This window comes from Anser brachyrhynchus, assembly GCF_964034855.1.
Source record: "Anser brachyrhynchus genome assembly, chromosome: 1".
NCBI classification, from domain to species: domain Eukaryota; kingdom Metazoa; phylum Chordata; class Aves; order Anseriformes; family Anatidae; genus Anser; species Anser brachyrhynchus.
The window spans coordinates 134,306,451-134,331,013 of record NC_137694.1 but is presented as its reverse complement, the minus strand read 5'-3'; the positions used below and the strand labels follow the sequence as shown (position 1 = coordinate 134,331,013).

General features: G+C 41.2%; 1 protein-coding gene across 6 annotated transcripts in view; it reads left to right on the top strand.

Moving 5' to 3' along the window:
- CLDN34 (claudin 34) overlaps window positions 1-23,289 on the top strand; it is a 28,325-nt gene extending 5,036 nt beyond the window's left edge. For 3 of the 6 annotated variants that reach the window (XM_080575884.1, XM_080575883.1, XM_080575886.1), the window contains 2 exons: window positions 1,269-1,404; window positions 2,704-4,630. In XM_080575884.1, coding sequence (XP_080432010.1) covers window positions 2,750-3,394 — 645 coding nt within the window. In that variant the 5' untranslated portion in view covers window positions 1,269-1,404; window positions 2,704-2,749 and the 3' untranslated portion in view covers window positions 3,395-4,630. Of the gene's footprint in view, window positions 1-1,268; window positions 1,409-2,703; window positions 4,631-12,835; window positions 12,983-21,354; window positions 22,288-22,471 lie in introns of those variants that run through there. The other 3 variants (XR_013944861.1, XR_013944862.1, XM_080575885.1) reach the window with 3 other exon arrangements.
- Window positions 23,290-24,563: the final 1,274 nt, after the last annotated feature.

Genomic DNA, 24,563 nt, shown 5'->3' with positions numbered 1-24,563 from the left:
AAAATCAGTGCTTCTGGCAAGTGCTGTGTGCCCACTCTAAGCTGAAGATTACAGTAAAACCTATGGTGCTTTTATTCATATTCACTCCAATAGAGACAGGAAACAGAAAATAGTGTTTGATTTTGATGTGTCAGGCAACTTCCTTGCCAACTTGACATCTCATTCATTATTTTCTTGCTAATCTTAATACAAACAATGATGACTATTGGCCTCTGTCTGGTTTTTCAAAACAGGCAAGTACAAAAACTGTAATTCAACTTCATGATCGATCTCTAAAGTACTTCTTTACCTCTTTTCCACACAGATTTTTCTCTAAGTCAGTACTACCAGGTTAGATCAAATAAGCTCCGGTGGGGAGGGTACAGAAAGTAAGCCAACATAAGCAACTTCTTGTGTTTCTAGACATTTGGTACCTCATCTAAACATGGGACCTCCAACTTTGTTATCTGGCTAATTTCTATTGTTTACAAGATTTTTGTGTAAGCGTCGAATTCTTCCATTCTATGTGTTCGCTTGTTCTGTATTTTTGGTGAATATCACAGTGGAAAAAAAAAAACAAACCTTTTTCCCATTTTTGATTTTTAAATTTTAATTCTGGAAACCATTCCAAGTAATATAGCATGTGAAAGTTTGACAGAGGGATCAGAAATTATGGACACAATCATCTTGTTTAATTCTGTGAGAAGACAAGTGGACAAATTCAACCCATAAATATATATACTGACATCATACTCTTAATAGCTGTCAGTGATACCGAGCAGCATGATTGCATGTCTTTTATGACCTTGATATCAATCAATTGATTAAATGGGTGTTTATAATGAATAGGAAAAGTCTTACAGAAATATGGGCTCTGCCCAAAATGCTATTTTAATATGGTTCAGATCTGGCCTCTATGCATTCAACTGATTTAAACAGAAGCAGAAGGAAGTCAACACAGAAATATTTTGATTGCTCTCTTCTTTTGAGTAAGAAGAATCAACTGAGAGGTACAGAAACTACACTATTTTAATGTGGAAATGTGACAGAAAAAAAAGACCTTCCTAATTTCATGTGAGGGCTACCATACTGTGGCTGTTAACAACTGTCAATTTATATATATATATATATAATCACTCTGCAAATAACACAGCAGATTGAGAAAGCATTTATAAACAAGTGTCATTTTAAGTAGATACAAACATAGGAGGATATTCTGGAGCAATTTCCTCCATACCAGAAAAGATTAAATGTACATTTGCAATAATGGAAAATAATATGTCCCACAGGAAACCAGTCCTATTGAAAATACATACATGAACTGGGAGACCAAAATGACAAAATTGAAGATTTTGCTGTGTGTGGCTGGTGTCAAAAACCACTCTGTTCCATCCTCTTATCACTGGCATCAGCTTCAGGACTGAAGTAAGTAAGTAGTGTGTACTGGTATGAGGAGATGGAAAGTTTGCTTAAGCCCATGTTGTTATAGAGATATTGTCTATTTAGGATTTCCACAGATGGATTTTTGCAACTAGATTGTATCACTACTTGTATTTGTTAGTTTAAGATAAGATAAGTAAATAGAAAAGTTGTTTTAATAACAAAACTTAGTTGCAGACCCATCTCCTTGTTACTGGAGTGAACTTGGTACAGTATTTCCTCCATCTTGAATGCACTGGAAGCAGGAAAAAGGTATTTTAGATAACTCATGGAATACAAAGGTCCCTACAGCCTTTCAGGTCTACATAATACATTCAAAGTCACTTCTCTGCTGACAAGTCTCTGCTATAGCTATTCAGAAGGCTTTATTAAAGATGTGGGAAATTAAGAGGGCATTTTCATTAAAAAGGCACCCTTAACTTGCACTAAGGCTGTAGAGTAAGCAAACAAACCTAGAGCCTTTTGTTAAGTGAAATGACGTCTTTTCCACCACAGCCTAAGGATGATTTGGGCTGGAGAAGCCAGGTAGGTTATGAAAAAGCGTGACTTGGGAAGGAAAAATGCTGCAGAAATCTCGGTTAATGTCTGAGGGTGGGAAAGTGATGGCTGCACACCCAGGCTCCAGCCCCTGCACGGAGCATTACACTTCTGATTCACTCCAGTGTTTCTGATAAAGCACTCATGGCTGAATAAGCTAAAAATGGTCAAAGTTCAGTTGTTGTTATTAGACTCAGTGGCCTGGGTTTGCTCATGCCTCTGAACTGTGGCATTTTCTAATGTTGGTCCCAGCGGCCCTAGGAAATGGCAGCAGAAAAGCAGAAAGTGGTTCAAGCAGGGCTGCTATGCAGGAAGCACAGCTGCCAGGGAAGACACACATGGCTTCTGCAACTGCTTCATGGCATCTCACAGTACAGGATCCCAAGGATTTTGTCAGATTTACCTTCTACTAGCCAGTACACCCAGGGCTATTGGTTGTATGCAGTGCATATGAGGGCCTTTGGAACATAACTGTTAACTTGGAAAAAGATGTGAGTTTTCCTTTTGTGGATGTAAAATAGAGGTTGTGATGGGAGCTTATCAGAGACCCTTTCCTCTCCTTGCGATACAGTGAAATATATGGAATTAAAGCCTAGATGTTATTTATCTATGGGCATTATGCTTCAACACTTTGCTAGAGTTAGGGAAAGGTGGCTGCCAGCCTCCCTCCACACATGTACTCCCTCCTGCCTCCTGCAAATGCACTTATTCACACAATCCGTAACTTTATGCTGTGTTTCTTTGCAGTACCCATCTCTCTTTGCATGTCTGTGACAGAACAGACCTCCAAACAATGAGCTCCCTGACCAGCACCTCGCACCTCCAGCTGGCTGCCTTTGCTTTGGGTACAATAGGCTGGATCCTGTGCACCATTTCCATGGGACTTGTGGAGTGGAGAGTTTGGCATGTGGACAACACCACCGTTATCTCCTCTGGCATTGCGTGGGTGGGGATTTGGAAAGTCTGCTTCATCAGTTATCTTCACGTCTCATCTGGCTATAAAGAACAGTTCTGTCATAAATTCAGTGGCTATGACTCCTTCATCCCCCATGAAATTTATGTTGCCCAGGGTCTCCTGCTGATCGCCATGGTCATGGGTTTGCTGGGACTGACAGCCACAGTATTTGCTCTGAGAAATATTTATATGGGAATCAGCCACAAAACTCTCATCACCCATTTCTTCCTGCTGGGTGGCTTCTTCTACATATTTGCTGGTCTGTGTGTCCTGGTTCCAGTGAGCTGGAACTTCTATTCCATAGCACACAACCAGAGCATCGCTTTTCCTCCCTCTTACTACATGCCATCCAGCCCCACGGCACAGGAAGTCGGTGCTGCCATTCCCATTGGGATCATAGCTGTCATCTTGCTGCTGCTGAGTGGGACTTTTTCTCTCTCCTACAGATTTCCTATAACCACAAACACAGTCTTGAAATCCTGATGGGATAAATCCCCCCATGCTCTTTCAGAACAAGAGCATAGTCAAAAGATAAGGATGTCAGCACAAGTGATTTTATAGTCAAGGAACTACAGAATTTAATTGTAGCCTACAGTAGCTACCATAATTTGTTATATAAACCAGCTGAACTACCATTCTGATTGTCACATATGACCAGAGGTTCATCTCTGAGATAACTGCTGAAAAGCAGCAACTGTGATTATTAAGTTTTATCAGTTGCCTTCTTTTGTATATACAAACTTTGTTGATTAACTTATTTGTATGTGTGTGTATGTGTGTGTCAGGTATTTACTATGTTCAAAGAGCTGACTCTGAATTAACTGTCCTGTTAGAAACACATGGAATGACACGTGTTTTACTGTGAACTTGTTTCCTTGTTGGTACTAAAGTATTTTGTCCATTATTAAATGACATCTTTAGTGAAGTGCATTTTGTGACAAGTTGAGACTTTTAATACAAACGATTTGAGTGTATCAAACAGTTGTGTCAAATGAGTCTTTGCTGAATTGTCTTACAAAGCTCTTGCAAGTCTCTCTTCTTGCTCTAGGGCACGTAAAGAGCTGTGTCTTTAATGCTTCTGTTTTTCTTCCAAGCTATTTGCATTTTATGTTGCAACATGTTTGCCTGTGGGCAAGGTGCGCTCTTAGTTCCTCACCTGGGCAGAGCCAAAAAGTCTGCAAGCATATGCTTCTTCATCAGACACTTCACTGAATCCAAAGGTGTTGCAAAAGATGGAAACTTCTTCTACAAGTTATTACAAAACTGCTGCCAAAATCAGTGCTCTTAGTAGTTGGGAATATTCAGTACAACTTTCCGAGTATGATTCATCTAACCTGATGCAGACATCTGTACCTAAATCGGTCACTTTAGTCTTTGTTTATAGTCAGTGCAAAGAAAAAGACAGTCTAGACAGAAAAAGACATCTATCCAAAATAGATGCCTAGAGTAGCTGGAAGATGACATGCTCCCCAAAAAATCTGTTTCTTTTAATTCGTTGTAATGACTGTAATAACTACAGTTGGTAACTCATGTGTACACAACCAAACTTCACGTAGGAGGAAGGGAGAGAGGTCCCAAACACATCAATAAAGGAAACAAACAAACGAACAAAAATAAAAAGGTTGGGAGGGATGAGCAAACAGTGCTGACAATCCGATGATTACTGAAAACAGGTTCCAGAAAAAGTGATTGCGGTTTCAAAGAAATGCAACAAGAATCTAAGCAATTTATTTTTACTGTTTTAATTATTCATTTTCTCATGGATTCAGAGAAAAAAATGAAAATAAAATTTAAAAATAAAATAAAATAAATAACCTTGTACATAACAGTAAAATATAAAATGCTGGCAAGACAGTTCATATTGCTTGTGGTTGTTACTCATGGTGAGTACTTTTGCTGTCTTTAAATTCTGGAGACAGAGAATGAGAAGCAACTCAACCTTTTGCAATTCTCTCCTCTTCTTACTTTTAGGGAGAAGGTAACTGTCCAAGTTCTTAAACCATCAGCAGCTCCTCTGTCTACTGCTTGCTTTCTCCCCGGATCCTGGTTAATATTGCTTGTTTTTGTCCCACCAAGACTGCTCTTACTTGTTCATTTCTGCCTTAAGTTTCATCCCAAATGAACCTATTAGAAACACACAGATATAAGGAATTTAGTCCTTTATTACTACCTCATCTTGTTAGAGCATTCCATTTTTATTCTCTACATCTTCCACACAGTCTTGTCTTTGCTCTACTGACTTTCTATACAGAATTCCTACAGCACGTTCATTCCCTCTCTGGTCTTCCCATCTTTTCTGAAATGGTAGCCTATCTCACCATTTGGAATTGATGAGATGCAGTTGTTTATCTTTGGGCTGTTTGCAGTGCCGCAAAGCTCTTTCAAATGGTGCTTCAATGAAGATGCATGATTTGATATTTTGTTTATTCAAAGTTGTTTCTAGTTTGATATCTGTTAAACATCCTACACTACATTGACATGTTTCTTTTTAGATGTGCAGGTCAATAGAACTGTTTTCTCTTCCCACAGTGCTTACAATGATATTAGATTTTATCTTATTGTCGTTGTAAAGAAAAAAAAAAGTATCCATGTGTTTATGCCGGCATTTCCCCACACTAATAAAAGACCAATATTTCCTGGCAAGGAACTTGAACTTTAAAAGAAAATTAGTGTTTTCACAACTTTTTTTTTGAGCTCACATATGTAAATACAACCCCAGTTGTATTTATTATCTATATTTACTAAATGACTTTGTTGGGTTCACGCTTATTCTTCTTGGCTTAAAGAGAAAGCAACAAACAATAACACATGAACACCAACTTTTTGCATTGCTGCCACAGCTGTTTCGACCAGGGATTCTGTTGGTCTGTCCTGATCTGTGATTGTAAAACATTTGTTGTGGGTCAAATGTTCAGATGAGGTGTTGAGGAAAATCCCTAGCCAAACACTGGAATAGATTACCTAAGGGGACGTGTCCTTTTTAAAAATTATATTTTACTAAAAATAAGTTTAGACAAATACTGCCGTGCATGACATAGATATGTCTATGGCTATGATCTAGGAGAAGCTCTTGATGTCCTTTCCCACCGTGCTTCCAAGGTTTCTAATGCAGGCGTCTATCAATAGTTACATGGTCCAGATTACACTTTGATATATAACAACTTGTGGTTTATAGTCAAATACAAGAGGATATTAAAAATTCCAGTCCTTCCCTGAAGAAAAGATAGGAGAAAATAAATCTTAGCTGAAAATAAGGAAGAGGTGAAACTTCCATTGGTTTCAAAGGGATCATGTCCATCTAATCTTGATCCCCCAAGGCTGTGTAATTCATTAAATTCTAGTGAACGTTTACATTCATTAAGATTTTGGTTTGGAGGAAAGTAAAGCTCCTGTGTTTTTTTTTCTTCACAAGCAAGGAGGCACAGCTTCTTTTTGCAAACTTTCATGATATGTTAGTTAGAGATTTAAAAAAGTTAAGCTACCTTGCAGTAGTTCAGTATGTTACCATTTCAGCTGGGCTTGCACAGCTATTTTTAGGATTGCCTACAAAATCAGACACCTGAAATGATTTGGATTTAAAACTCAGAAAGTACAAAAATTTTCTGGAAGGCTATTTTCAGTCTAGATTACTGTAGGGAGCTAGTCTGTAGCATGTCCCTCTCCACCATCATTTGCAGTAGCACAACTGAGGACAGGCAGTGAGCTGCAGTGCAAAGACAGGGTTGTGTGGTCAGCGCCTTGAGGGAGAGAGAAAAGGGGCAAGAACAAGCAAATTTCACCATGGAAGAGATCATATCATGAAGCTACATCTTCAGCTTCAGTGCAGACTGGGACCTGCTGCATCTCCAGTGACAGCACTGCTCTCTCTGTGGGTTCCACCCTGTCTAGGAATGTCTCCAGGCTGGCCTCAGTTTATATGTACAAACCAGCCGTGCTTTATTTTTTCTGAGTTGACAATAAACAAGTGTCTTGTGATTAGCTCACATGCCTGAATGCACTGCTGGGGCTGATCTAAATACCCAAACTCTCTTTCAAATCTGCTGGATATCCAGACACAATGATAAGGCATCCATCTCTGACCTGCAGAACATACTCCTTGGCACTATTGTATCACACAATACATTTTGTTAACCTTATTTATGCAGGCTATCTACCTTACCTGTCTATTTATTGCCACAGACCAAAATGTATTAAATACTCCTCTCAAAAATGGGTGCTTAAATAGTGGGAGAATCTGAAAAATTTCTAATGGTAAAACAGGCCAATAGCACTAGTCTGCTGAGATTTTCTTCCCAGGTAATTTTTGTAATTCTGGCTAACATCATTTGAGTTAATGTTAAGGAAGAGGAAGTAACTAGAGACATTGTACTGCAAAGTAGGTCATAAAATTATTTGGGTTAAGTCAATAAACAAACTTTTTTATTCACGTCAGCAGTTTTACATGTAGACAATCTTAATTGCTGACTTTAAGTTCTTTAGTTTATTAAAAACAATGCTAGTCTCAGAAAGAAACGTCTTTGTTGTCACATGGCTTATGGTATATTACAATGATGAGAGTGAGGGTGTTTTTCAAGGGAGCTATTTTTAGGCCTTGGACCATTTTCCCTTAGAATGGAAAAACTGAAATGTCACAGGCAATTTCCTGCTCTTTAGGCCATTAAAGTACTTCAGGACAAAGAGTTTTTGCTTAAAAAATGTAAGTCTAGCTGGCATAGTGTTTTAACAGTGAATTGTTTTCTTAAAATAGGAAACCAATGTACATTAAATTAAAGGTTCCCAGAAGAGACATGTTCTCTGCGAAAATATACCTTTTTCAAAGCTGAACTGGAATTCCTGTCATTCTTGTCAACATCTGTATTGTCAGATCCAGCATCAGCTCATAAAAATATATTTTTCAACCAACGTATTCGCTTACCACTACTCAGATATTTATTTCCATTGCATGGTGACATCGTTCAATAATTAGCATGGTGCTTCAAAGTGTATTGGCTGCCAATAATTTTATCAAAACCAACTATACATCAGTCACGAAAACCTAAGTTAATATCATCTCAGAATTATAAAACCAATAAACACCAATAAATAGTGACTCATAATTTGGAATGGGGTACAGCACAAACTGTTAAGATCCAGTTCACAGAAAGCCACATTACCCCCTTCCTCTTGGGATGTATGTGGAAAAGATAAGCACAAGATTAATACCTGGAATGATATTTTGAAGAAGCATGTAAATTTTAAGTGGTCCAACACCCTCCAAGGTTACTGATGTGCAAGCTGTTTTACGAAAGCTGAATATGCAGACCCATTATGGGATAAAGTGGCACTTGAGAAAAATTGCCTCCTGCTTTTAATTAACATTCTCAAAATATTGCCAGGTACCTGCTCCCCCAGTCTGTCCCAAATGGCCTAATGAAAAAATACTGCAAGTAGAAGAGAATGCATATGTAAACAGTCCAGGAGACTCCTGGAGTGTGTCAAGGATAACTTCCTGGTCCAGGTACTAGACAAACCAACCAGAGGAGAAGCGTTACTGGACCTGGTACTCACCAATGCAGATGAACTCATTAAAGAGGTTAAGATTGGAGGCAGTCTGGGCTGCAGCAACCACACCATGGTTGAGTTTGTGATCTCAAGGAATATTGGCCTGGCAAAGAGCAAAGTCAGGACTCTGAACTTCCGAAGAGCGAATTTCCACCTGTTTAAAGATCCAGTGGATGAGATCCCATAGAACACTGTCCTCAGGGACAAAGGAGCTCAACACAGCTGGCAACTTTTTAAGGATGCTTTCCTTATAGCACAAAAGCTCTCCATCCCCCTGCATAAGAAAGCAAGCAGGCAAGGCAGACAACCTGGATGGCGGAGTAAGGACCTGCTGGTCAAACTGAGGCACAAGAAGGAAATGTACAGGCAGTGGAAGAGGGACAAGTGCCCTGGGAAGAGGACAGGGATGTTGTCTGGATGTGCAGGGATGGGATCAGGAAAGCCAAGGCATGGATGGAACTGAGCTTGGGAAGGGATGCAAAGAATAACAGGAAGGGAGTCTATAGGTACATTGCTCAGAAAAGGAAGGCCAAGGAGAGTGTAGCCCTACTGATGAATGAGAAGGAAGAACTGGTAATGACAGATACAGAGAAGGTTGAGGTACTCAACAACTTCTTTGCCGCAGTCTTCACTGCCAGTGAGACCTCCCATGTCTCTTCTTTCCCTGAATCTGTAGGTGAGGGCTGGGGGAACAAAGTCCCTCCCACTGTAAGTGAAGACCACCTGATGGAACTTAACACGTACAAGTCTATGGGGCCCAATGCCATGCATCCCAGGGTCCGGAGGGAAATGGCTGATGGAGTTGCCAAGCCTCTCTCCATCATATTTGAAAAGTCCTGGCAATCAGGTGAAATCCCCAGTGACTGGAAAAAGGGAAACATCGCTCCCATTTTTAAAAAGTATAGAAAGGAGGACCTGGGGAACTAGTGACTGCTGAGCCCCACCTCTGTGCCTGGAAAGATCATGGAACAGATCCTCCTGGAAGCAATGTCAAGGCACCTGCAGAACAAGGAGGTGATCTGGGGCAGCCAGCATGGCTTCATCAAGGGTAAATCATGCGTGACCAATCTGGTAGCCTTCTATGATGGAGTGGCAGCAGCAGTTAACAAGGGAAGACTGACTTCTGTAAGGCCTTCAACATGGTCCCACATGACATCCTGGTCTCCAAATTGGAGAGATGGACTTGAAGGGTGGACCATTCAGTGGATGAGGAATTGGCTTGAAGGTCACATCCAGAGAGTGGTGGTCAATGGTTCTATGTCCAGGTGGAGGCCCATGACAAGTGGAGTCCCTCAGGGGTCTGTCCTGGGACCAGTGCTGTTTAATATCTTTATCAACTACATAGACAGTGGGATCAAGTGCACCCTCAGTAAGTTTGCAGATGACACCAAGCTGAGTAGTGCAGTTGACACAACAGAAGGAAGAGATGCCATCAAAAGGGACCTGGACAGGCTGAAGAAGTGGGCCCATGTGAACCTCATGAGGTTATCTGCTCAGGCAGATAGTGACAGGACAAGTGGGAATGGCTTTAAACTAAAAGAAGGGAGATTTAGATTAGAGATTAGGAGGAAGTTCTTCACTCAGAGGGTGATGAGGCACTGGAACAGGTTGCCCAGAGAAGCTGTGGATGCCCCAACCCTGGAAGTGTTCAAGGCCAGGTTGGATGGGGCTTTGGTCTAGTGGGAGGTGTCCCTGCCCATGGCTGGGTGTTGGAACTAGTTGGAACTGGTCTTTAGGTCCCTCCAACCCAAGCCGTTCTACTATTCTATGGTTCTATGATTCATATGGGAATTTGAAAACCAGAGTCATTGCATCTACCGTGTAGGTATATTGCAGCTGCTGGCTCATTGAAATTGAGGGGGAAAATCCCTTATCACAACAGAAGGCAACAGAACTGGAAGTGAAGCATTCAGTTTTGTGATGAGTGGAAATACCAGTGATATTGCTGAACAGCACATCAAAGGTATGGGAATAAACTGGCCAATATGGATGCATTTCATTTGTCTCAGAAAAAGGGTTTTCAAAGACAAGAGCTATATGTGGAACTGGAATTATTTTAACTTTGCAGGGTAGTGAGGATGATGGAAATACAGGCTGAAACAGCTTCTCATCTTTATACTCTCGGAAGAGTTGTGCAATATCCAACAGCTAGCCATGGTCAAAAGAAAGGACTAGATCTTGGGCTGAATTTCAAATCACTTAAAGCCACATTTCTAGTGATCTGCCCATGTAAAGATGTGGCCATCCACTTACTGGACTTTCAGAAGTCCTACTGAAAAGCTTAGTGGCTGTCCCTCTGCAACTTTCAGAATAATTATTTGTAGTAGATCTCAATGCTTTACAAATATGTGTAAAATCTGGACCATAGTCATTCCTTATGACAGATTCCTATTTGTAAACTGAAGATAGTAGCCACAAAAAGTTACGGCAATAAGTACGTTAAAGGTTAGTATGGTAGGAGCCACAGAAGGCACTGAAATAGGTCAGCTGGACCACTGCATTTTGTTTGTTTTCTGAACCTGTGCTCAGAGATGCCGAAGTCCCCTGGTTGCATGAAGCTGTCTGTGATGTTACTAACAGAGAAGAGGCAGAAGAAGGGTGTCATGCAAGAAAAGAGGCAAAAGCAGGGAAAAAAGAGAGGGATTTCGCAGAGGTCACCAGACTGTGCCCTGTTTGGCTATTAAGAGCCACCTCCAGCTGGCTGGTGTTGAGCAGGCTGGGCTGGATGCTGGGGGTCATCGCCTGCATGCACCACTGTGTGTGGCACACCAGCAACACCTCCATCTTCTCCTCCAGCATGTATAGGTCTGTCACAGCGCTGGGCTCAGTGAAGATGCTGTCTCCCATGAAACCTTGGTTGCTCTGCTCCTTTCATTGGCTGCAGTGATCCTGGGAGCACCAGGAAAAGCTTATGGTCCTTGTTCTAAGATATTTTTATAAGAGACATGGTCAAAATCCGCATATCACCTTTTTCGTAGCTGAGGCATACTGAAAATGTTTTTTAGTGTATGTATGTGCGTGAGCTGCAGTTTCTGTCCTGGAAGGTGCAGCCCTGCTGTCTCGTCCAGCTGCTGATGAGTGGGGCCCTTTCTCTGAACATGCACATGCTGTGGTGCTGGATGCCAAGATTCCTTCTCTTCATACAGGCTTCAGATGCCTGTAAGAAATGAGTGGTGTAACTACAAGATAAACACAGCAGCCAAGTGACCCCACCTGCTCGAGGAGCTCTCTGGATTCAGCCATGGCTCTTCAGCAGCATTTGTAATTTTCTGTTTGAATTCAGGGGAACGGAAACAAGCTGGGCCATGAACGTTTTTTACCCAAAGAACTACTCCTCATTAGCTAGTTCTGAGACTGTGAAGCACTGCTGTGTCTCGGCTGGGGAGCTGAGTGTAGCCAGTGAGAGTTATTTCTGAAGTGACCTTCTGCATATGTGGCCTTTGCTTTGTTTGTTGCTGTTTTTTGTTGTTGTTTTCCATATGTATGTAAATACAGTGTTCATTTACTTGAATTTTGCCTATTGAAACCAAATGACGTACCAGTGGACTCTTGACTAGAAAACAGATAAGGGGTGCTTTGTTTGATAGCACCTTGTTAGGACTAACCTGCCCTAGTTCATGCAGAAATACTGCCTTGCATCATACCGGAGGACAGACAATGATAAGTGTAGCTTTGAATAAAAAACAAAACAAAACCAAAAACCTATGATAGGAATAAAATGGGATTGCAGAAATGGCTGTACTTTTTAATGTAAGGGTTTAAAATTAACTAGTATAATAACCCTCTGGCAGGAAGGAGCTCAGCACATGCCAATTTATCCTGTCTTTCTACGACTACAGACTGTGAAAGCATACCCCACGAACTTACCCATGAGATTAGTTGCAAGAGTGTTCAAGCTTTATCTTCTTGTTGCTATTTCTGAGAAATGTTTATATCTGCCAGCACATCTCTCCATAAATAGCCCCATTTCCAGTGATAGCCCAAGAATTCTGAGAGTTACATTTTGCAGCTGTACATGGTAAACTTTGCTTGATTTGCTCATAGTCCAAATGGTTGCGAAGCCAATGCAGACTGTGACCAAAGCTGGTGGCTTCCAGGGCCCTCCCAGTTTCCAGGACTGCTCACTCCAGGCCTTTGAGGTGTCTGTCAGGTGCTGCTCTCTCTTTCACAAGGCTGGTCATCAAACCATTCAAAGAAAGCATTGGCACCACCTGTGTCCTGTTCCAGGAGGAGTTTTGGCCACAAATTTCACAAGCTTTTACATGAACACTTAAACAGCAGTTGTCTAAAGGTAGTTATTAAATAGAAAATATTGCTTCTGACAAAAGCATTGCTTGCCTGTTGGAGACCTAGCAGTTCATTAGGAAATCTGTTTTATTACAGTGAAACACTGTCTGTGCGGCAGCAAATACAAAGTACTCTGGAGCAGGTGTAAGCAAAGTGAACCTGAGTGTGAAAAGAGAATTTAAGCTTTGAGCCTGAAAAATGGGTCTTCCAGAAGTCTGATCATGGATGTCACGTGGAATTCAGGTAAGTATTCAGCAGCCTGCAGGATTGTTCTTTAATATTAAGCTAAAACAGCTAAGCTCTGATGTGCAATGTGACTGTCTAAGGACTGTCAAGTTTTCTCATTTTAAGACAAAGTTTGTAGAAAAATTTGGCCTTAAATTTTAAAAATATTTTCTGATGTGAATATATATAATGAATCTTAAATGAAGTATGTAATACAATATAAACTACAATATATTTTAACCTATAATATATTAAAATAAAATAATTTAATTATAATGAATTAAAAATATATAGTAAAATGTAATATCTGGTAAAAACATTGTGTGAATTATTTAAGCTAAAGTAATTTTCACCATTAACTTATATGATTTCCTTGTGTCACTGGATGACTAGCTATATCTGTGCAGAAGAAGGGTCAGACAATGCAAAGTGCAAAAGCAACTGCATAGAAAAAAAACATCTATTGCATTGATGGATTTTTTTTTTGATAAATGAAAGACATATTTAAGGCCTGCTTAGTAAAAATTACATATCATTAACATAATGCCTTTTGTGAACAAGAAAAATAGAAGCGCTGTGTTGGAAAGGCTGAGGCTGAAATCGTGGTTCTTATCAGAAAATTGCTTTTTGTGCTGTGGATGATACTGGAGCATGGCATGCCAGGAGGGACTGTGGAGTGGTGTCCTCAGTCCTATGAACAGAGGGCCAAGGGAGTCGTGCTGCACTTTTTCTCTTCTGGGTGGGAGCTGGTGGAGAAAATGGAGCCCAGCCCTGCTTTAATGTTCACAGGGGTGGTGTAACAGGGAACAGATACCAGTGGCAGTAAGGATATTCTGACAAGATAAAAGGAATGTCTTTTCACCGTGAGGGTAGGTAAGCATTAGAACAGGCTTCCCAGAGAGATTACAAAAACACAGTTTTTGGAGACATTCAAATCTGGACTGAGCAGCCTGATCTAAATCCAAAATTATCAGGGGTTTTGGAGCAGATGAGCTCCAGAGGTCCATGCCACCAAAATTATCCCTTTATTCTATTTGCAAATCATCGTGTTTCTAGAAAATACAACAGCAACAAAAACCTCAAATTCTCTTAAAATGACCTAAACCAAAACTACCATTTTTTGGAATGGCCATTCCTCTGCCTTAAGAGGTCAAAAAGATTTTTTCTTGTCTAAACAACCAATGCAAACTGAAGATTAAAAGTGAGATAAAAGAATAAATGAACATATGAGGAATAAAGGAGAAACCATGAGAGGTATATGAGAATGGCAACACCAAACGGAAGGATTATATGAAAAAGGTTAGTGAGGGGTAAGAAAAGAAAGATGAGTGAGTCACTGAGGACAGGACTGTGAACCAGACAGGAAAATGTGAATGAAGATGAGAGAGCAGAAAGGGAAAGAGAAAGGTGGTTTAACAAAGACAGGGAATATGAGAGGATAAAATCTGTCTGGTGCTACATAAAATATAGAATTCAACCTGGTATGGTGTTTTACTCAGAAAATGAGAATGGACAGTTTTACTTCAGAAATTCAGATTCAGAAGGAAGACAAAAATAATGAGTTACACAGAGAGATAATTTAGCTGGGCTTTGATTTCATGGTTGACTGAGAACCTAACACAAACCTGGAGTGCTTAGAGTCAGTACATCTGGTAGTGGAGAGAATGCATATGACTGCAGATTTATACAAGACATATGAAGGATATTTTGCAGCACACATGAGCATTGGCAGTTCCTGTCTTTGTACTACTATTCGTCTGGTTAGACCTATCAAAGTCTTGTTTGGAAATTAATTTTGGAGTTAGAGAGGTTTGTAATTGTATGACCAACAACTTATTTTGGGTAACTTTTTCTTCATCCTGAGAAGATATGTCCACGTTAGTTGCTCTCAACCTTATTTATCTCTTCACCACAGTCCATTCACTGCAGTCTGATGAATTACGCTGCAACAGGAAGATTTAATCCCAAAGCTAGTTTAATCCATTGTTTGCACAAAATCTTAGAAATCATGTTCAGTTACTGAAAAGCCAGCAGAGGAAGCCCAAGTTAACACAGCTCTCAGAAAGAGCTTACAAATGCTCTCCCTGATGAGTTTAGTGCCAGCAAGTAAACAAGAGAGCAAGAAGTCCCAGTGAAAAATAATTCTTCCTCTTTTAAAGCAGAAACACTTTACAGCAAAGTGGATAGAATTGACAAGAGCAGCTTCTGCTTTCAAGGTTTTACAAATCACAAGTGTTTTGTATCAGTCTGCTTTGGTGGATTGGTGTTAGTGACCAAAGTCTGGATTAGGAACCACAAAAATGTTGTTACCCAGCTCCTGCGGTAAGTGATCTAATCTTTGTGCAATGGCTAGACGGGAGCTGCTAGGAGATGCATTCATGTCTGCTCAGAAAGTGCTCAGAAAATTGTTTGCATTGTTCATACAACACCTGGATGGCTGAACTAAGGATCAGTGATTTAATGTCATTAAGGGTGAGCAGTGAGCAAGTAGCTACAGATACCAGCTTTGTTTTAGGACAGGCTTCTTTTTGCCAAATCATCACTGGGAAAAGATTATCAGCTGACATCATAAAATGAAACCAATTAACAAAAATTGCACATGCTTAAAAACTGTACTAACCTTCGTTCAGCCTTCTCAAAGTAAGCAGCTGGTAACAGGATTATGATAAAAAACAACCATGTAATTTGTGATGCCTGTTCTAGTTATCTGAATCCCCTTTTCTGATCACTTGACAAGTAATACTTTCCTTGTATTGCATGCAAGCTCTCATTATCTCTTTTTTAAAAATTATTATTATTGGTATTTCTGGTGGACCAAATTGTACTACTTCAGACAAAAAGGTTGGCAGGTTATTATTGAGAGGAATAACTGACTTAAGCCTGGGGATTCTTGCAGAAGGAAGTTGTAAAATCTGAAAAGGAGTGGATCTCAACTGAGAGAGTTTCTATGCTCATGAAAGGCATGAAAGAAAGTCTCCTTTTTATGAATTTAAGCAAAAATCTTAAAAGAGAAAGATCCCTGTTAAAATAGTTTGTTCGTGTGTTCTAAACCACAGATGCAACTGCAGTACTGTTGACTTGCGACTGCCATCCATGGATCCTTGCCGCATTCCTTTAATGCAAATCTACCTCCTTAACTATTTCAATGTTGATTAAATAAGTTAGTTTATCATTTTCTGGTTAAACATCAACATTAAAATATTAACACGATCATTTTAGGACTTTTTTTTTTTTTTTAATAGATGCAGCCCACTGGAGTGAAATCAAGCAATAATGAAACTACTTCTTTGGCTTACCTGCTAGAAATGCAGGCTAGGATGAAGAATGTCTAGATGTCAATCTCAGTCACAAGTTTGGATGCCCACACGTTAACTTGCCCTAATGTGTGAATTTTAGAGGCCCAGAAAACTGAGTTCTTACAACTTAGTTCCCAGCACAGTGAATAGGAATAAAATTCAATGTTACTCATCAATCAGAGTTAAAACAAAACAACAACAAAACCCACAGCACTTTCTGAAACCTTACGCACAGAGCAAAATACCACACAGAATTAAATGTTTGGAAACTCCAGGGACATCCTACTCCTCTGTTCATTCTGCTGAATCGGGGTCACCCAACAGCAAGAAATGCAAGGCTTGGATCACACAGAAAAGCTGGGCTGCACAGCTGGGGGCTCAGCAGCAGTGCTAGCCACAGAATCTCTCTCATTGCTGAAGATAAGGAGGGCCTCAAACACAGGTCACCCACTTGAAAAAGAAATATGCTCTTATGACAGAAAATGGTGATTAATATCTTTGCTTGCATTTTTTAAAATAGCCGTCACTATGTGTTGTGATGGGCCGGATCCACTTGATGAGAGCCAAATGTGCTCTGTCTGCAGCTGCTGGATTTTAGGGTATTGCAGAGATGTGGGTGGATCTTGTTTATTGAGTCTGGGGCTTTATCAGGAGTGGCCTACCTGGTCACAAAAGTCTTGGGCTCTTGCTCAATACAGAACTTCGGGTATCATTAAATCTTTGTGGGTCAGAAACACGCAACTTTCTCATTTTGGATGACCCCAGAACCCAGTCCTTTCCCTCTCTAAAGTTGGATTCATCACATGCACTGTATTTTTCAACAAATGTTTGTTTTTCTGTGTGGCCAATATTATATCCAACCAAATGTGGGCTTTTGAAAACACAAAAAAGAAAATTATTTCTGCCAACTTAGCACAAACCTGCCCTCCTTGTGGATTTGAGCTATGGGTTTATTCATGACATTCAGAGAAAGTATTTGTTAGCAATAGTTGCTCTGGGACTGTCTGGGAGAAAGACTGTGTATTTCTAAAAGAACTTTTGCAACAAAAACCTGACACCAGCCTCTCTCACATCCCTGATATCTTCCATAGCAAAGCTGTAATTTTGTAAGGGCTAGCATGGATCTTTTAACAATTCATTGAGAAAATCCATATCTTTAGTTTTGCTAGCCAGTTTCAAACTGAACCTTTAAAGCAGAAGGTTCATGAAATCTCTGGAAATGAGACATCAGAGTGAAGGGTACCTGTGCTTGGCAAAGGATGGAATGGCACCTCACACTATGTTGCTTTTGGACCTTAAAAAAAACTTTAGCCTTCTATCAGTTACTTTTATCAAAGTTCTTCACGTGACATGCTTGAATATATCTACACCGTGGGTAAGCAGATTCTGTCATTTGTAACACAGATGTTGCATCTGTATAACTGGGAGGAGAATTCAGCTTTGGGTGTCCTCTAGCAGCGTGTTGTGCCTCCTACCTCCTGCAGTACAGCATCTCATAGCTAGTCCTCACATTAGCTTGACCTCACTAAATTCCAGTCAGATACTGTGGGCATGTAAGAACAATAAAAGACCGAATGCCTTTACATCATTACAGTTAATGGATGGTGATATCTTACATTTCAGACTCAGCATTTTTGTCTTTGACAGTAATATATCATTATTGATTGATTACGAAAAATCCAAGATATAGCTGACATGAGGATTGTTTAGCACAAGGAACCTTAGACAGTGTGGTTGTGATCCCGTTGCAGCTGCCTAGCTTCTTTTTGCAGCCAAGTCACAACCCCAGTCTTTATAATACAGCAAAAATAAGTAGCTTTAGCACTCCATTTTCTTGCATTTGACTGAACCTGTGAGGGAAGGTACACACCTGCAAATGACTCAACAAGAAAACTAGCTGGGAGTTCAGCAGATGGGCACCAACACGCATGAGTAATTACCCTGACATATTCTGAACATGGCAAACTTTATTGTAAATGTGCAGGTCAATACAAAGTCACATATGTTGTATATGATTAGCACCACTGTTTTGTATTGCAGAGAGGTTTTGGTAAGTGTGAACTTGCTTAATTTTTGAACAGGCTAAATCAGAAGAGTCACCCCAAATACGCACCAAATACACCCACTCTGTATCAGGGCTGTACAGACCTGAAACAAGGGGTGTGCTGCATCATTGTGAAGTCATCCAGGGTGCTACGAGCATGCAGTTGCCAATAAAAAAGCCTCTGAAATCCTCAAGAGGCCCTGACATGCTCTGCAATGAGCCTTGTGCTATATATAAAGGGCCAGGTGATGTCCATACCTGCATATTTACTGCCAATCACCAGCTTTAAGGGCTTTGAGAGTTCACTGCTCTTTCCTCATCTGTCTAACTTCATGGCTACTGCTACGTACACGGCCACTGTGGAAAATTTCAGAAGGATTTGAAGACCTGGCACAATAACAGCATCTTTGGGATTTATTGTATTCATAACTCGTGCAGAAGGGAGTTTGAAGGCTCAGAAGGGTTGTTTTGCTCAGAAGGCCGCAAAACAAGACAAGAAGACCCGCCATTTAAAAAGATATATAAATACATTTAACGCAACGCATGGTTAGGTTCTTAGCAAAGATAAGTCCAGAGCTTATGCCAGTGCTGTAGAGAGCTGGGGTCTGGATGGGGTGATGCTGTGCTGAGGTGTGCTAGGCCGTGCCGTGCCGTGCCGTGCCGTGCCGTGCTGTGCCGTGCTGTGCTGTGATGTGCTGAGGTGTGCTAGGCCATGCCGTGCCGTGCTGTGCCGTGCTGTGCTGTGTTGTGCTGGGCTGTGATGTGCTGAGGTGTGCTAGGCCGTGGCGTGCCGTGCTGAGCCGTGCTGTGGTGTGCTGTGCTGGGCTGTGATGTGGTGAGGTGTGCTAGGCCGTGCTGTGCCGTGCCGTGCCGTGCTGTGCCGTGCTGTGCTGTGATGTGCTGAGGTGTGCTAGGCCATGCCGTGCCGTGCTGTGCCGTGCTGTGCTGTGTTGTGCTGGGCTGTGATGTGCTGAGGTGTGCTAGGCCGTGGCGTGCCGTGCTGAGCCGTGCTGTGGTGTGCTGTGCTGGGCTGTGATGTGGTGAGGTGTGCTAGGCCGTGCTGTGCCGTGCCGTGCCGTGCTGTGCTGTGCTGGGCTGTGCTGGGCTGTGATGTGCTGAGGTGTGCTAGGCCGTGGCGTGCCGTGCTGAGCCGTGCTGTGGTGTGCTGTGCTGGGCTGTGATGTGGTGAGGTGTGCTAGGCCGTGCTGTGCCGTGCCGTGCCGTGCTGTGCTGTGCTGGGCTGTGCTGGGCTGTGATGTGCTGAGGTGTGCTAGGCCGTGCCGTGCCTTGCCGTGCTGTGCTGTGCTGTGCTGGGCTGTGATGTGCTGAGGTGTGCTAGGCCGTGCCGTGCCGTGCCGTGCCGTGCCGTGCTGTGCTGTGCTGTGGTGTGCTGTGCTGTGCTGGGCTGTGATGTGCTGAGGTGTGCTAGGCCGTGCCGTGCCGTGCCGTGCCGTGCCGTGCCGTGCCGCTGAAGAGGCAGCAGAGGGCAGCAGAGCCAAGCAGCGCTCCCCCCCAGCAGCAAGCAGCCCCACGCCTCTCTGCTCCCAATGGGGGCCCGCGGCGGGGGGCTGAGCGATGGAGAAACCCCCCAGCCTGGCCCTAAACGGCTCTTCGGGTGATATATTTCTCCTAGAACACAGCATTTTAATTTCTACGCCTTCATTTATGCCTCGGCAATGAAGACTTTCATGAAGGAAGGTGTATTTAAGCTTCCGCGTTAGTACTCGTGGCAGCTAAACCAGTGTTTTAATAAAGCACTAAATTTCCAGCACGCACCGCTGAGATCAAATAAATGTCTTTATGGTGGCTTCCTTCTCCCTGTTCAGGCCTTGAAGACCAGGATGGTCTGCATGGGAAAGAAAGGGGCTCTGTCTTTGGACCAGATGGAGAAGAAGAGGGAGAGATGCACGCACGCATACGCACGTGCACACACTTCAAAGGAGTTCAGCTGCCCAGGCCTTCCTCTGGATAACAAGACACAGAGCTCTTCCCATTGTAATTCATAGAAAGAGCCTAATCTGGAAGCCCAGCTCCTAATCATTTTCCTCAAAAGTCTGCCTCCTCCCACTGCCTGCAAATACAATAGACAGAGACCAGACCGTAAGGTCAGAGAGAGGAGGGTTGTCAGGTGAATTATTGTACCCTCACCCCCTGAGCATACCGTGAGCAGGGCAAGGTGAGACAGCACACAGCTGCGCCACTGCAGGTGTCCAGGAGAAAGTTTCTTAAGCGTTTCTCAGGATATTCATGATTTAGGTGCTGGAAAATTGATTTCAGTGAGGGATATACGCGATAAACCCTCTACTTCCCTCTAGGCCTTTTTCTTGTAATTTCAGTCATTTAGTCATTTAACTCATCTATTTACAGATACTTTTTTTTTTTTTTTTTAAATCCTTGTGTAATTTCATTGAATATTTGCAGCATATGGTGCAGGGTATATTAGTGATGTTTACTCAGTATATTTTTTCTACTACAATAATAAATAGTTTAACAAACTTTGAAGACTTGAGCATTATTTTTTTCCTTTGAACATAAATATATATATATTACTATTATCAATGTTTACAAAGTATTTCTTGAGATCAAATTTAGAAAGAGAGTAATGATACCCCTGACAATGCAGAATGTTTCTGACCTATCAATACATTTTGTCATACTGTACTGACTATAAAGTTTTAGTGTTTCTAGAAAATCATTTTCAGAAATTCAGCTGACTCCAGTTATACAGGACTGAGACCATAAATCTTGTTGAACCATGCAATACTGGCACGCTGCATTGAGTTGGAGACCTCCTAGGGTGCTTATTCTGTTCTGCACTGCATGATACTAACTATGGTGTGGTAAAAGCATGCTAGTGTTACCTGAAAAACATATGTTCCCATATTACAAGAGAAGGTACTGCTATGTATACATCAGAGGGCAGAATCGAATATAACATTTCCAAGGTTTGACTTTGTTGTACGAGGAAAGAAGCTTAGAAACACAGGTCTATTATAGGACCGTCACTGTCCCATAAATCTTAGACCTTTATTCTGTTTTCATTCTCCCAGAAACTGCAGATGAGTATGGCACCAAGACAGACCACTGTCTACTGCAGCCTGTGCTGAGACAGTCACTCTCATGATAAATGTAATTACAAATGGTATGTTTATTCTACATAATTTCTTTTTTATGTCTAAATCATACTATTGTGACACCCCCCCCCCAAAAAAAAAAAAAAAAGATTTATTGAAAACTTCTTTGTCAGTTTTTGAGGCAGAAAGACAATCTTTATCTTCTGAAGACCTCAGTTTCCTTCTGTTAGTGAGGTTTTTCTCCTTTCTCCCTTTCATTTTTCTTGTGCTTAACATTGTTTGGTAATCTCCACTCCACAGTTGAGAGTTCAGGAAAGCAGATATTGTAAAATTGTGTACTGAGAAACTTGCTGTATGTATCACATGCAAAACTCTCATGAACATTTCAGGGTGTTCACGTTTTCATCTGGTCAATAACGCCAAACTGGAGCAGGGCCTGGATGGGCAGTGATGAGATGTTTGGGTTCTGTTTCAAGGCAAACCATTAATTGAATTTTCTCATGCCAGTAACAGGAAACCAAAAGGTGGAGTCTTCTGGCAAAGACTTCCTTCCTTTGGACAATTTTGTGGGGGGTGGGGGGGAGGTGGAGTTTTTATTTAAAAATAACTTCTGTTTCTCTCACAGGTGCAGATAGAAAGAGCCTTGACAAGGTAGGAAACACCTGATTTTTTATATTCTCTCTTCTTTTATATCTACCATTAAGGTATTTGGGTAGAAGAGTCAAGACATGACATCCACTTAAAACTGTGTGCTAAACATTCAGAAGGACTTGGACACTTAGATATTGAAGAACAAAGATAACACAAGGCAGAAATCTTAGCACAATCAAAGGCATCATAGGTTGCCCCTTGCTGTACCATTTAACTACATGCTACTTGAGTTGATGTCATTCCACGTAGCTTTAAGCAAGCTGGGCGGGGGGGCTAACTGCACAGTACACTCTGCTTGTACACTGTTTGGGCTGGGATTTTTCAAACGCTTTAAGGCTGATTGATGCTCAGCCGCTTTTGACCAGAAGCTTGCAGTTTTCTTTGACTAGATGTTAGTATTGGACAACTATATCTCTAAGTACCCCAACATTCCATCTTCCAGGATTTTATCCCAATGAAAACCAAGATTCAACTGAGATGGAAGGGAAAACTCCTGAGCAGGTAACACTGATAGAGTAATACAAGACAGAAGACAGAGGGGAAAAACTAGCTATGCAAGACTAGTGCTGCTGAAAACATGAATGGGGCTACACCTAATTTGTCTTAGATGCTCTCATGACAGCTCTCCTTTGGATAAGCATTACCCATAAATCTTCTTTCTAATAAAGACCTACAAAACTGGAAACAAATTGCAATACTGTGCTGCAAGAGGGAGCATTTGTGTGTACGTAGGTATGTGTTGTGCCCTGCCTACTGGCATAAACATTTTTCCTGGCTGTAAGTTTTCAGTCTAGGCCTGCATTCCAAAGTAGATTGAGATGGAAAGTAGGAACTTTAAGGAATATTAATCTGGGGAAAAGATTTTAGTCATATGTAGACAGCTCTCAGTAAATACAGTGATATGAAAGATGACTAAATATGTAACATGAAATACTGAATTCAATCAACAGACAGAACAAAGAAATAGGTAAAAGTTATGTTCATTGTTCATAAATTTCAAATAAGGGTTGGTCAGCAAAATGTGTGTGCTATGTGAGTGAGTAGTTTCACAGATATGAAAGAGTAAAGTTCTTGTTAAAGAATTTGTAGGACTGTGGCCAATATTGTAAACACATTCAGAAGATTTTTTTTCTTACAGACAGGAAATAAAAACCCACAATCCATATTAGTAATTAAATCGCTTTACTTTTAATCGGCACATATATAATGACAATTATTAATGCATTTTTCACTTCAGTGCTGCCATAATAAACTGTTGGGCTATTTGGCTTTCTTTAAAGACTCCTGAAGACTGCAATTCAATGTTTCCTTGTAATACAAGGGATTTCCTTCAGTTAGCTGGTTTTTCTCTGTTGGTTTTCTGTGCTGGCTTTTAACCTGCAGCACCATGAGCAGGCAAACTGGAGGCTGTGGTTTATGACTCATGCCACTAGCTTTGCCCCTGGCATCACTTAGGTAGGATTATGGAAAATCCGTTTCCCTCTAAACTAAAGGTGTCTTGACGGCGTTAAGTGTGCCGTCTTGATTTTCATTTCAGTGGAAGGTTCTTCCCTATAGAATACTTGTTCAGATTCTCATGTTCCGTGCACATTTCTTGGGAAGATTAAGAATACTTTTCACCTTCTCCTCATGGAATGTATTTATTGAAACATTTCTCAAAGATCAATTTGACATGGACTCCTGAGGCAGGAGGAATTCCATTATGTCTTGTCAGGCCTCTGTGTCTTGGTATGTGCAAGCTGGAATTTCTCTTCTGCTGTAAACAGTGGAAGTATCTCCTTTCCTCCTTCTTTCCGCCTGCCCTCCATCCCAGTGAGGCAGGAAATTGGCTTTGCTCCTCCTCTAGGGATCTCGCATGGCTGCCCATCACTTACATACAGGATCTTTCTCCTTTTTCTCTGATAAACTATGGAGGAGTCTTCTGCGATGACAATCGAGATAAATCTGACGATCACTCCACCTTAGCTATCAGTCTACAGGGCACACTTTGTTCTGGGAACTGGCTACAGGAAGCTCTTCGGACTGTAATCCTATATTTATATGTAACAGCACGTAATATTTGAGTTAGCTGCAAGCAAATGAAGCTGAAGGTTGGAATTCACAAAAAGAAAAGTGTTGGTTTTGCTAATTGGCTAACATTTGGAAGGGTTCGGCAATGTGATTACCAGCTGCTACAGTCTGCAATTGATGTCACCTTCTCTTTGTATATAAACATTAGTCATTTACTAAAGAATGTGAAAAACAGGTGTTCGGTGTTCACTGGAAATCTGTTCTTTTAATGGGATACTGTAAGATAGCACCTGACATAGAACAATCCCTTCTATGTTTGTTGTTATTAACATAAACACACTTGAACAGTTCCTTATGCAGTGCCATTGGTATGCATAGTACAGAAAAGATAAACAAAATGACAGATGAAATTACAATTAACCTAATGACAGACAAAAATAAAGGAAGTGTGGCAGGAAAATGTGAAAGAACATAAAAATCACTGCAAGCTGCACTCGCTAACTTTTTTTGTTTTTAAAGAGGCA